This window comes from Kogia breviceps, chromosome 20, assembly GCF_026419965.1.
Source record: "Kogia breviceps isolate mKogBre1 chromosome 20, mKogBre1 haplotype 1, whole genome shotgun sequence".
Classification (NCBI taxonomy): domain Eukaryota; kingdom Metazoa; phylum Chordata; class Mammalia; order Artiodactyla; family Physeteridae; genus Kogia; species Kogia breviceps.
Window position 1 is genome coordinate 12,459,581 of NC_081329.1, and position 14,856 is coordinate 12,474,436.

General features: G+C 40.0%; 1 protein-coding gene across 2 annotated transcripts in view; it reads right to left on the reverse strand.

Moving 5' to 3' along the window:
- The window catches only part of LRP2BP (LRP2 binding protein), a 55,769-nt gene that overhangs the window by 16,773 nt on the left and 24,140 nt on the right, over positions 1-14,856 (reverse strand). For both annotated transcript variants that reach the window (XM_067022502.1, XM_059049377.2), the window contains 5 exons: positions 14,235-14,377; positions 14,043-14,148; positions 12,932-13,155; positions 11,375-11,549; positions 1,148-1,260 (listed from right to left, as the gene is read on the reverse strand). In XM_067022502.1, the coding sequence (XP_066878603.1) occupies positions 1,195-1,260; positions 11,375-11,549; positions 12,932-13,155; positions 14,043-14,148; positions 14,235-14,377 (714 nt within the window). In that variant the 3' untranslated portion in view covers positions 1,148-1,194. The remainder of the gene's footprint in view (positions 1-1,147; positions 1,261-11,374; positions 11,550-12,931; positions 13,156-14,042; positions 14,149-14,234; positions 14,378-14,856) is intronic.

Here is a 14,856-nt window from a genome sequence, read left to right on the forward strand (position 1 = left end):
TCAAATAATATAGACAAACCAGAACATAAAACAAGAGCAAGTAGTTTTGTGCCATATAATACTTCTTTACTGACAGGCACCTACATATTAATTGCATTTTCCCAGTGCTAAGACTAGATCTTATAAATCACTTTGGAAAGGATGGTTGTGATTTTTAAAATAAAGCCATAACATTTACAAAGAAGGTGTCGTTCAGGTATCTTAAACATTATTTTCAATATCTGTTTCACAGATGTATATTTCTTTAGGATCTTTTGCACATGGATTCTATTTTTACTGTCGGATTTTGCCTCTGTAGATGTAATTGATAAGGAAAGCCTCTTGCTAATTTAACAGTTTAGTTATATTGGTAGATGATTTGAAATTTTATCTTGTTTTGAAATACATTGAGGGTTTTTAAAATGTAGAAAAGGACCTGACGCACAGAGAAACATCTTGTTTCAATTGATTACCAGGAACTTAGCAGTTTTACTCATTAAGATGTTTAGAGGAAGATATGGAAAGGCAAGATTGTACGCAATTTCTTAAACCCACTTATTTTGAAATTTAGATTTTTAATTTTCAATTTGGAATTTTCTATTTTAAAAGTCTTCGATGACTGAAATAAAACTAAAAGTTATTCAAAATTCATAACACTAAGGATTAAAGAAACTTCAGATTTAAAAAATAAGTTTGTAGCATTTATACTTCTGAAGTTATTAAAGCTAAGATTACACTAAGTCTTTCAGGACACTATTTAAGAAAGGAAAAAAATACTGGTTTTATGGAATGGTTTTCAATATATGACATGGTCTTGGTCTGTCTCTAGCCTAAGAGCTGGATCTCTGAAGACTTCCTGCAGTTCAATCCTGTAGCTTTGTTTCAAGTTGCAACATTTTACAAATTCAAGAGGGGTGGGATGGGGGGTTGGGATAGGGAGGGTGGGAGGAAATATGGGGATATATGTATACGTATAGCTGATTCACTTCGTTATACAGTAGAAACTAACACACCACTGTAAAGCAATTATATTCCAATAAGTAAAGATGTTTAAAAAAAAAAAAAAAAAAGAATGAAGGTAACCTGTCATCAGTAAAATACCCAGGATAATGTAATGTGGGAGAGAGAAAACAAACATAGCTATTATAAAAATTATAAAAATACACACATTCTAAGTTGTTAGAATCGATGATCTTTGTTGAAATACATTGTAGTCTAAATTCTTTGATGAATAAGTAAAGTGTGAAGTTCATCTGCCAATGAAGGATTCAGACGACAGGCCTTAAAAATCAAAGAAAAAGTTATTTAGACATATTTTGAATTGTTGGATCTTTTGTTTTTAAGAAATAGAGTACAGTGATTTAAGGGAATTTCATAGTTAGTGATACATTTCTATTCTGATTTCTTAATTACGGAGATTCAAGTTAACCTATGCAAAGTATTAATAGATCATAACTAAAAATAACCATGCTATTATCCTTTGGGAGAGAAAATTCTCAGTGCCAAAAATAATGGATTTATACACTGATAGTATTCCAAGTTATGGATTATCAAAATAAGTAAAATAGAAAGCATTAACATTTGGCCTCAAACCTGTTATGTGAATAGCAGCATGTATAATTTTTTAAACATATGATTTTGTTACGCCTAAATTAGCATTAAGGTGCATAATTTCATAGTATGGTATGTCAGGAATTTGAAAGATAGAAGTTACCTCATCTAGACCTTACTCCATGCAGAAATTGTCCCTTTTAGTTCCCATGACAGTTGGTTACCAGATATTTGCTTGGTTGCTTCTAGTGGCAAGAAGTCAGCACCTTGGCTTCTGCACACGGCCCCCCAAGCTGAGGTGTTGGCACAGCCATTTCACATTAGGTTCAAGGCCTCTACATGTGGCCCCCTATGAGCAAGTCAAACTAGACTAAGCACAAAGGGAAAAAGAATGGGACTTACACCACTGGTTCTCCTGGTTCTCAGGCCTTCAGACTGAAACTGGAACTAAACCACCAGCTTGTCTGAGTCTCCCAGCTTGCAGATGATAGACAGTCTTTGCAGTCTCCATAATCATGTACAAATTAGTATATACAGGGGATGAGGATAAGATGGCCGACTAGAAGGAACTGAGCTCACCTCCTCCCACAAAAACACCAAAATCACAACTAACTGCTGAACAAGCATTGACAAAAAAGGACTAGAACCTACCAAAAAAGATATTCTACTTCCAAAAACAAAGAAGCCACAACAAGACAGTAGGAGGGTTGCATTCACGATACAATCAAATCCCATATCCGCTGGGTAGGTGACCCACAAACTGGAAAATAATTATATTGTGAGTTTCTCCCATAGGAGTGAGAGTTCTGAGCCCCCACATCAGGCTCCAGTCATCTGGCATCGGGAGGAGGAACCCCCAGAGCATTTGGCTTTGAAGGCCAGCGGGACTTGATCGCAGGAGCTCCAGGGCACTGGGGGAAACAGAAACACCACTCTTAGAGGGTGCACACAAGGTCTCATGTGCACCAGGACCCAGGGGAAAAAGGAGTGACTTAATAGAAGCCTAGGCCAGACTTACCTGCTGGTCTTGGGGGGTCTCCTGGGGGAGGTGGAGGGCAGCTGTGGCTCACTGCAGGGACAAGGACACTGGTGGCAGAGGTATTGGGGAGTACTCATCAGCATGACGTGTCCTGGAGGCTGCCATTGCGACGCCAAGACCTGGCCCCACCCAACAGCCCAAAGCTCCAGTGCTGGGAAGCCTCAGGCCAAACTACCAACAGGGCATGAGCACAGCCCCACCCATCAGCCGACAGGTTGCTTAAAGTCTTCCTGAGCCCACAGCTGCCTCAATACACCCCTGCCCATCAAAGGAATAAGACCCAGCTCCACCCACCACTGAGGAGGCATCAGTCCCTCCCACCAGGAAGCCTGCACAAGCCTGTTAGATCAGCATCACTCACCAGGGGGGGCAGACACTACAAGCAAGAGGAGCTACAATCCTATAGCCTGTGGGACGGCAAACACAGAAAGTTAGATAAAATGAGATGGCAGAGGAATATGTTCCAGAGGAAGGAACAAGATAAAACCCCAGAAGAACAACTAAGTAAAGCGGAGATAGGCAATCTACCTGAAAAAGAATTCAGAGTAATGAAGTAAAGATGATCCAAGGTCTCAGAAAAAGAATGGAGGCACAGACCAAGAAGCTACAAGAAATGTTTAACAGAGAGCTAGAAGATTTAAGGAACAGTTGGACAATACAATAACTGAAATGAAAAATACACTAGAAGGAATAGCAGAATAACTGAGGCAGAACAGATAAGTGAGCTGGAAGACAGAGTGGTGGAAATCACTGCCCCAGAACAGAATAAAGAAAAAAGATTGAAAAGAAAGCAGGACAGTCTAAGAGACCTCTGGGACAACATTAAACACACCAACATTTGCATTATAGGGGCCACAGAAGGATAAGAGAGAGAGAAAGGGCCTGAGAAAATATTTGAAGAGATAATAGCTGAAAACTTCCCTAACATGGGAAAGGAAACAGTCACCCAAATCCAGGAAGTGCAGAGAGTCCCATACAGGATGAACCCAAGAAGGAAAATGCTGAGACACATTAATCAAACTGACAAAAGGTAAAGACAGAATATTAAAAGCAACAAGGGAAAAGCAACAAACAACATACAAGGGAATCCCTACACGGTTATCAGCTGATTTTTTAGCAGAAACTCTTCAGGCCAGAAGGGAGTGGCACAATATATTTAAAATGATGAAAGGGAAAAACCTACAACCAAGAATACCCAGCAAGGCTCTTGTTCAGATTTGGAGAAATCAAAAGTTTTACAGACAAGCAAAAGCTAAGAGAATTTTTAGCACCACCAAACCAGCTTTACAGCAAATGCTCCAGGAACTTCTCAAGGTGGAAAAGAAAAGCCCACGACTAGAAACAAGAAAATTACAAATGGGAAAGCTCACCAGTAAAGGCAAACATACAGTAAACATAGGAAATTATCCACACACAAATATATTGTAACCAGCAATCATGAGGAGAGTACAAATGCAGGATATTGGAAATGCATTTGAAATTAAGAGACCAGCAACTTAAAACAATCTTGTATATATATATAGCCTGCTATATCAAAACCTCATGGTAACTGCAAACCAAAAATGTACAATAGATAAACACGCAAAAAAGAAAAAGAAATCCAAACATAACACTAAAGTAGTCGTCAAATCACAAGAGAAGGGAACAAAAGAGGAAGGGAAGAAAAAAGACCTACAGAAACAAATCCAAAACGATTCACAAAATGGCAATAGGAACATACATATCAGTCATTACCTTAAATGTAAATGGATTAAATGCTCCAACCAAAAGACAAAGACTGGCTGAATGGATACAAAAACAAGACCCCTATATATGCTCTCTACAAGAGACCCACTTCAGATCTAGGGACACATACAGACTGAAAGTGAGGGGATGGAAAAAGATATTCCATGCAAATGGAAAGCAAAAGAAAGCTGGAGTAGCAATTCTCATCTCAGACAAAATCGATTTTAAAATAAAGACTGTTACAAGAGACAAAGAAGGACACTACATAATGATCAAGGGATCAATCCAAGAAGACATAAAAATTATAAATATATATGCACACAACATAGGAGCACCTCAATATGTAAGGCAACTGCTAACAGCCATAAAAGGAGAAATTGACAGTAACAATAATGCTGGGAGACTTTAACAGGCCACTTACCTCAATGGACAGATCATCCAGACAGAAAATCAGTAAGGAAACACAGGCTTTAAATGATGCCTTAGACCAGATGAACTTAGTTGATATTTACAGAACAATCCATCTGAAAGCAGCAGAACCCACATTCTTTTCAAGTGCACATGGAAAATTATCCAGGATAGATCACATGCTGAGTCATAAAGCAAGCCTCAGTACATTTAAGAAAATTGAAATCATATCAAGCATCTTTTCTGACCACAATGCTATGAGATTAGAAATCAACTACAAGAATTAAACTGTAAAAAGCACAAACACTTGGAGGCTAAACAATATGCTACTAAACAACCAATGAATCACTGAAGAAATCAAAAAAGAAATCAAAAAATCCTAGAGACAAATGAAAACAATGATTCAACCCTATGGGACGCAGCAAAAGCAGGTCTAAGAGGGAAGTTTATAGCAATACAATTTTACCTCAGGAAACAAGAAAAATCCCTAATAAACAACCTAACCTTACACCTAAAGCAACTAGAGAAAAAGAACAAACAAAACCCAAAGTTAGCAGAAGGAAGGAAATCATAAAGATCAGATCAAAACTAAACAAAGTAGAAATGAACAAGAGAAAAGATCAATGAAACTGAAAGCTGGTTCTTTGAAAAGATAAACAACACTGATAAGCCTTTAGCCAGGCTCATCAAGAAAAAAAGGGAAAGGGCTCAAATCAATAAAATTAGAAATTAAAAAGGAGAAGTTACAACTGGCACCACAGAAATACCCAGGATCATAAGAAACTACTTACTACAAGCAACTTTATGCCAATAAAATGGCAACCTAGAAGAAATGAACAAATTCTTAGGAAGGTACAATCTCTCAAAACTAAACCAGGAAGAAATTTTAAAAAATATGAACAGACCAATTACAAGTACTGAAATTGAAACTGATTAAAAAACTCCCAACAAACAAAAATCCAGGACCAGATGTTTTCACAGGCAAATTCTGTCAAACATTTAGAGAAGAGTTAACACCTATCCTTCTGAAACTATTTCAAAAAACTTCAGAGGAAGGAACACTCCCAAACTCATTCTATGAGGCCACCATCACCCTGATACCAAAACCAGACAAAGATACCGCAAGAAAAGAAAATTACAGGCCAATATCACCAATGAACATAGATGCAAAAATCCTCAATAAAATACTAGCAAACCAAATCCAACAATACATTAAAAGGATCGTACATCATAATCAAGTGGGATTTATCCCAGGGATGCAAGGATTTTTCAATATCCGTAAATCAGTGTGATACACCATGTTAATAAATTGAATAAAAACCATATGATCATCTCAATACATGCATAAAAAGCTTCTGACCAAATTCAACACCCATTTATGATAAAAACTCTGCAGAAAGTGGGTACAGAGGGAACCTACCTCAACATAATGAAGGCCAAATATGACAAACCCACAGCTAACATCATACTCAGTGGTGAAAAGCTGAAAGCATTCCCTCTAAGATCAAGAACAAGACAAGGATGGCCACTCTTGCCACTTTTATTCAACATAGTTTTGGAAGTCCTAGCCACAGCAATCAGAAGAAAAAGAAATAAAAGGAATCCAAATTGGAAAAGAAGTAAAACTGTCACTGTTTGCAGATGACATGATACTATACGTAGAAAATCCTAAAGATGCTACCAGAAATCCTAAAGATGCTACCAGAAAACTACTAGAGCTCATCAATGAATTTGGTAAAGTTGCAGGATACAAAATTAATACAGAGAAATCTCTTGCATTCCTACACACTAACAATGAAAGACCAGAAAGAGAAATTAAGGAAACAATCCCATTTACCACTGCATCAAAAAGAATAAAATACCCAGAAATAACCTAGCTAAGGAGGCAAAAGACCTATACTCCAAAAACTGTAAGACACTGATGAAAGAAATCAGATGACACAAACAGATGGAAAAATATACCATGTTTTTGGATTGAATCAATATTGTCAAAATGATTATACTGCCCAACCCTATCTACAGATTCAGTGCAATCCCTATCAAATTACCAACGACATTTTTCACAGAACTAGAACAAAAAATTTTTTACTTTGTATGGAAACCCAAAAGACCCCAAAAAGCCAAAACAATCTTGAGAAAGAAAAACAGAGCTGGAGGAATCAGGCTCCCTGACTTCAGACTATAGTGTATAAAGCTGCAGTATGGTGCTGGCACAAAGACAGACTTGCAGATCAGTGGAACAGGATAGAAAGCCCAGAAGAAGTAAACCCACGCACCTATGGTCAATTAATTTACAACAAAGAAGGTAAGAATATACAATAGAGAAAAGACAGTCTCTTCAATAAGTGGTGCTGGGGAAACTGGACAGCTACGTGTAAAAGAATGAAATTAGAACATTCTCTAACATCATACACAAAAATAAATTCAGAATGGATTAAAGACCTAAATGTAAGACTAGATGCTATAAAAGTCATAGAGGAAAACACAGGCAGAACACTCTGACATAAATCACAATATCTTTTTGGTTCCACCTCCTAGAGTAATGAAAATACAAACAAAAATAAACAAATGGAACCCTAATTAAACTTAAAAGCTTTTGCACAGCAAAGGAAACCACAAACAAAACGAAAAGACAACCCACAGAAAGAATATTTAATCCCCTGTTGGTTGCATCATTTGTTATCTCCAAAATATATTGGGTTGGTGAAAAAGTTCATTTTGGTTTTTCCATAAGATGTTATGGGAAAGCCCAAATGAACTTTTTCGCCAACCCAATACAAAATAATTGTGCTCATGCAGCTCAATATATTAAAAAAAAAAACAATCAAAAAATGGGCAGAAGATCTAAGACAGACAGATGGCCAAAAAGCACATGAAAAGATGCTCAACATTGCTGATTAGAGAAATGCAAGTCAAAATTACAGTGAGGTATCACCTAACATCCGTCAGAATGGCCATCATTAAAAAGTCTACAAGTAACAAGTGGTGGAGAGCATGTGGAGAAAAGGGAACCCTCCTACAAGGTTGAGGGGAATGTAAATTGGTGCAGCCACTATGGAAAACAGTATGGAGGTTCCTCAAAAAGCTAAAAATAGAGCTGCCATGTGATCCTGCAATCCCACTCCTGGGCATATATTCAGAGAAAACCTTAATTCAAAAAGACACATGCCCCCCAGTGTTCAAAGCAGCACTATTCATAATAGCCAAGACATAGAAACAGCCTAAATGTCCACTGACAGATGAATGGATAAAGAAGACGTGGTTCTTTAGTTGCAGCGTGCCGGATGCCGCAACTAAAGATCCCACACACTGCAACGAAGATCCCACGTGCTGCAACTAAGATCTGGAATAATGGAATAATTCCATCTGCAGCAACATGGATGGACCTAGAGATGATCAGACTAAGTGAAGTAAGCCAGAGAAAGACAAGTATCATATGATATTACTTATATGTGGAATCTAAAAATGTGGTACAAATTAACTTACTTACAAAACAGACTCAGACTTCAGAAACAAACATGGTTACCAAAAGGGAAAAGTGGGGCAGGAGGGATAAATTTGGAGGTTGGGATTAATATATACACACTACTATATATAAAACAGATAATTGGGCTTCTCGGGTGGCACAGTGATTGAGAGTCCACCTGCTGACGCAGGGGACACGGGTTCGTGCCCTGGTCTGGGAAGATCCCACATGCCGCGGAGTGGCTAGGCCCGGGAGCCATGGCTGCTGAGCCTGTGCGTCCGGAGCCTGTGCTCCGCAACGGGAGGGGCCACAACAGTAAGAGGCCTGCGTACCGCAAAAAAAAAAAAAAAAAAAAAAAATCAATAAGGATCTACTGTATAATACAGGGAACTCTACTCAATACTCTGTAATAACCTATATGGGAAAGGTATCTAAAAAAGAATAGATATATGGGGCTTCCCTGGTGGCGCAGCGGTTGAGAGTCCGCCTGCCAACGTAGGGGACATGGGTTTGAGCCCTGGTCCGGGAGGATCCCACATGCTGCGGAGCAGCTAAGCCTGTGTGCCACAGCTCCTGGGCCTGTGCTCTAGAGCCTGCGAGCCACAACTGCTGAACCCACGTGCCGCGACTGCTGAGGCCCACGCACCTGGAGCCCGTGCTCTGCAACAAGAGAAGCCACCACAATGAGAGGCCCGCACACTGCAACAAAGAGTAGCTCCCACTTGCTGCAACTAGAGAAAGCCCACACGCAGCAGCGAAGACCCAACACAGCCAAGAGTAAATAAATAAATAAAATATATACGTATAACTAAATCACTTTGCTGTCCACCTGAAACCAACAACATTATAAATCAACTACAGTACAATATAAAAAAAACTTCTTTAAGTCACCACCTGGGCTTTCCTGGTGGCACAGTGGTTAAGAATCTGCCTGCCAATGCAGGGAACACAGGTTTGAGCCCTGGTCTGGGAAGATCCCACATGCCACGGAGCAACAAAGCCCGTGCACCACAACTACTGAGCCTGCGTGCCACAACTACTGAAGCCTGTGCGCCTAGAGCCCATGGTCCACAACAAGAGAAGCCACCGCAATGAGAAGCCCGCGCACTACAATGAAGAGTAGCCCCCGCTCGCCACAACTAGAGAAAGCCTGCGCACAGCAACGAAGACCCAACGCAGCCAAAAATGAATTATATTTTTAAAAAGTCACTACCTTTAGGAAATAAAAACTAAGGTTTTACCTGTAAACAGTTATTTTAGAAGATTCTTTGTATTAAGCTAAAATCCCCCACCCCCAACCCTTTAGAATCGTTGACTGTTCCTAGGAGGACATACATTGCTGGTTTCCTGGAAACTGAGAGGCAGAGGACTGGGCCGTCACCCAGCCTGAGGTGGCAAAGCTGAGACCAGCCCAGGGTGTCTGCATCCGCGGCCTTACCTTTCCGGTAACGCTGCCGCGGGCTGTCATTCTCCCTTCCCTCCGGTGCCTCTTTAGTAGGGCGGCCTTTCGGTCTGATGAGGACTGTCAGAAGCCCCTCAAGTCTTTTCTCTCAGTAAGATACTCAGAGTTCCTGTTATTGTGCCTCATCTGACGTGATTCCAGATCCTTCAATAGCTTATTTTTAAAATGGAGGAAACTTAGAGGATCTCCCATAAAATCCAGTGGCCAAAATTGAGTAATGGGGCTGTATTATCTCCCACCATAAGGAAAATAGTTTTAAAATTGTAATGTTTATTATGCTCTTTTATTTAGGATGAACATATACCACATTTCAGGTTATTTTTCACCCAGAGCTCTCTGCTTATGTATACTTGGAAAGGGTACCAAGGATAGCGTAGAATCTGAAATTGACTTGGCTTGGAAATTGGTATAATATACAGAACATTTAGATTAAACAAAGACAGCTGTTATTCATACTAATGGTATAATGGTAAATATCTCAAAGGTCAGTTGTTTTTTTTTTTTTTTTTTTTTTTTTTTTGGCTGTGTTGGGTCTTCATTGCTGCGCACAGGCTTTCTCTAGTTGGCTTCTCTTGTTGCGGAGCTCGGGCTCTATGTGCGTGGGCTTCAGTAGTTGTGGCTCGCGGGCTCTAGAGCGCAGGCTCTAGAGCGCAGGCTCAATTGCTCCACGGCATGTGGGATCTTCCCAGACCAGGGCTCGAACCCATGTCCCCTGCGTTGGCAGGTGGATTCTTAACCACTGTGCCATCAGGGAAGCCCCAGGTCAGTTGTATTTTTGTACTGTGTTCCTATATTTGTGTTGGTATGGGTTTAATCCTCTGGAAATTTTAAATTTCCAACAAAATAATTTAGGTTCCAAACTTGCCTACACATTGGCACCCCCTGGGGAGCTTAAAGAAATCTGCTTGTGTCCCGTTCTGGGAGACGGTGATTTCATTTTTCTCAAATAGGCCTGGGCTTTAGGAATTCTTAAGAGATTCCCCATGTGATTTTAATATGCAAATAATTTTGAGAACCACTGCTGTAACGTGATCAGATTTAGGCAAGGGACTTAGAAAATTGTTCAGAAAATTATTCCTTGCCTTGTTCCCTGCTCCAGCTTGAACAATTTGGCATTGCATGAAATTTCATGATCTAATTCTCATTTGGACTTATGGATGTCATGGACCTAAGGTGTGCAGTTTTGTTTTTAAAAAAAAAACTTGCAGTTACTATTCATGATTCCCTTTCACACTCCCTCTGCACTTTTTAACAGTTGCTTTTAGATGTGAAATCCACTTGCTATCTAAATAAACTGATCACATGGATTAAAACATGAAAAGGCTTATTTAAACTTGTTAACTCAAATTCATCAATATCCACCTAAGTGTGGTAGATGTCATGCAAAAAGATACCTTAATGAAATGTACTCTCATGTACTAGAATGAAATAGATATTCACACTTTTCCTGGGTGAAAGAAGGCATGCACGTTCTGGGTTTAAGGTCTTGGTGCTGGGCCTTAGGCGGCAGACAGTGAAATAGAATAATTTGCATCAAAAATAGAAATTTTACCATCTGTGCTTAATTATTAAAAAGAATGACAGAATTGCTTGCAAACAAGCTGCATGTCTGACAACCTCTTGGTAGACAGAGGTTATCTGCACAATAAGTAGGAAAAAAACACCGATTTAAAAAGATGTCCAAGTCTCACCTAAAAACCCAGAAATTTCTATCGAGTCCATTGATATTTGTTTTTAGGCTTACTTTAGAATAATAGTGCTTAGCTGTTGCTTCATCCTTTGTGATACCCAAGCCAAGCTGCAGACACCGTGCGTGGTAGAAGGCGGCCATGGCCATGCCTCTGCTGATGAATTCCGGGAGACAGTCCGTGACCTGGGCTATCGTGGGGATGTCATGAATCTCATCGTAGTCAGCAATCCTGTTACAACATCCAGTTGTGAAATTAAAAACGGTATCAGTTACAGTTTACATTTTTATAAACATGCCCAGAAACTGTCCCTGTGCCCCAAGTGGTTTCTCTGTTCTTTCTACCAGTTTGAGAACAAAATTGTTTGCTCTGTGGTGAAGGGTAAATAGAACAGTCAGCTAATACCAGAAGAAGAGGAACTAACTACGGTGGCTATATGGCTTCCTAGGGTTATACTGGTCAGGCTTAAAAACCACTAGAAAACATTAAGTTTAAAATATTACAAGAACTCTTATCACTTTGCAGATTTAAACAATGGGAAAAAAGCATTTTTCTATCTCTTTGGGTATTTAAACATCAACCTTGAATTTGGACTTTAGTCACACAGGACCAGAAAACACAGTAAGAAACTTGCGTATCTGTGATAATGGGCAATAACATGTCCTTCTCTGTAACGCAGACACAGCGACGGAGAACTACATGGAAACAAGTCAACTCCACGTCAGCCGTAACACTGTGGGAAATAGGAACATGGACAATAATGGAAAGTTCCAAAATTTTTTAAAGAACTGTTTGAAGTCTTAGTTTTAAGCATATGGGCACTAGGGGATTTGAGGCATCAGAGACCACACCTTTAAGTGGCCTGCTTCCTGGAGGCCATGATGTTGGGGAGGAGAGGGTGAAAGCAATTCCTTCATCCTCCAGTGTGGACGTCTGCCTCACGCTGGGCGCGGGGAGAGGGGGGCCTGTGGGCTCCGTGGGAAGGGCATTATTGGGAGGGAAATGGCAGCATGGCCTTATAGCCATTTTAGAGGACACCCAGGTCTGTTGCATTTTACATTGTGGGTAAGTGCAGGAAAGTACCCGGCCTCAGAGAAGAGATATTTCCATATACTTTATGTTAGTGTTGGAGTCTTTTAACCATTCTCATTGTACAGTCCTCATCAAGCTATATTGCAATTGTGCAGTTATAGAACCTATGGCTAAGGGTGTAGGAAAAAAAGTTTAATATTTCTCATGCGCCAAGCTGTGTTAAACACTTTATATTCACTATTTTTTTTAATCAAGAAGAAAATACTTCTGCAGGATTACAAAAGAACAATTGATGCCTCAAAAGTTAAACTTGTGTAAGATTACTTAGCTGGTATACAGAGCAAATAGCACTGAAGTTCTGCAGACTAACAGATGTACTATCCAATATGGTAGCCATGAGCTACGTGTGGCTATTAAAATTAAAATCCAATGAAAATTACAAGTTCAGTCCTCAGTTGCACTGGCCACACTGCAGGTACCAACAGCCATCATTTCCAATACTGCAGCAAGTTCTATTAAACAGACCTGGCATAGAACATCTAGTAAGAGTTTTTGTACATACTTTTATCCAGCTTACTCACCTTCTGGAAAATGCAACACACTTTGTAAAACATTTCATCTTATAGTAATACTCCACGAGATTCCCTTGAGCGTAGACATTTCCACGCTCTGCTGCTTCCCTCAAGCAATGCAGGGCAGCCTCGGTATCCTGGTGGATGCCTTGTCCATAAAAGTACATGAGCCCAAGTGCACCTTGGGATTCCAGGTTTCCATTGCCACAAGCTTCTGAATGCCAATAAAATGCCTAGGAAAAAGCACAATTCCCTAGTATTCACAAGGTGGATTTTAAAGGGAATATCTCTATAAGATAGCACTATTAATTCATCTCTAGGACATCGTTCTAACCCCTTGAACGTATGTCAGGCTAGCACCAACTCCGCATGCCTGAGAGGGGGTGCTGAGGGGAGCCCGCCCGTTGTCTGCCCACAGTACAGGCGAGGTCACTGGCTCAAGCTCGGCTGTTCAGGTTTCAGGATTTTCAGATTTTCCAGAGGAAGGACCAAGAAGGTGGGAAAGAGGAACCAAGCATCTGAAAGGCTTTGTAATGAGGCATAGCAAGGAGAGGAGAGCAGCTGATGTTGTGAGATTGCGGCCATCTCTCAGATCCTCTTGGAGCTCCAATGGGATCAAAGAAAACCAAGGACAAAAACCTGCATGTGGTCCAAGCACGTTTGCTCAATACTCAGCTACAGTGAATCCGAGTTAGTTCAAACCGATTTCCAAGTAGCTGCTCAGTTATCTGACAAGGATCTTGGGGGTTATGTGTCTCCTACAAGTTTGCCTTTAACGCCTCATTTCCTTCTCCCTATAAGATTTCTTGAAAGGGTTTCCATCATTGGTGATTAAAGAGGTTGTACTGACTCCCCCTCCTCTTTTGCCTTTTATGGTAGGATATTTTGTATGTGTGCTTTTTATAGCATACAAAGTGCTCACATCCGTGGTCTCCTTTGGTAGAGGCAGGGAAGGCAGAATTCATAGTTGAGGAAGGGTGAAATGAGCTTGGAGATCCTAAAATGTAAGCTTTCTTTACATTGGAAGAAATATAAGAGATATTCAAGACTACATACTTACTCCTCACCAAATATTAATCTACACAGGATGCTAGGATCTAAACAAATAAATCACTGTTACCTTCTCTAACTCTCTGGGTTCCTTTGTTGAGTAATACAATCCTAGGATACTTTGAGCCTTCACACTAGCTTTTGGATTTCCATTGTCTGCAGCAAAAAGCCACAGTCTAGAAGAGAAGGGCAGGGCAAGGCAAGTTATTCTTTGTTTAAAGCATTTGATTAAAACAAAAATCTTGTTCTCAGGTCAGATTACCTTTCAGCTTCCTCGTCTGATTGTTTAACGCCTTTTCCTTCATAATAAGCTCTTCCAAGGTTGTAAGCTGCTGCAAATTTTAAGTGTCGTGCTTTGGGACACGGAGAATCAACAATTTTCTTCATATATTCCACTCCTTTTTCCTTCCACAAAGGAAAAGGACAAAACAGAAAGTCCTAGTTTAGTTTTACCCAAATTAAGTTTTCTCCCAATAATGCTGTAAAGCATTCACCCTCCGACATAAGGTAGAATGTCACGAGTCTGTACCTAACAGGTATGGTTGTCCTGGACTCTGCAAGGGCTAGAAATAAGTAAAAGTCCATCTCCTGGGTCAGCGTTCCCGGAGCTCTGGGATATAAAGCATTCCCTTCATTTTATAGCTTCCACATTTGCATTACATCTCAATATGGTTTCCTTCTCTCCTCATAGCCCTTATTCTGAATCGGCACAGTTCTTAGAACTTAAAGTGTAAGAATAGCCAGTAACTTCCACATTTTTAATCCTTACAGGACACGTGTGAACCCCAAACTCTGTCTTCTCTCTTCAAGCACACTTTCCCTAGCTGTGTTCAGTGATAAATTTACATCTACTACACTCATCTTCATATTACATCTGCATAGTC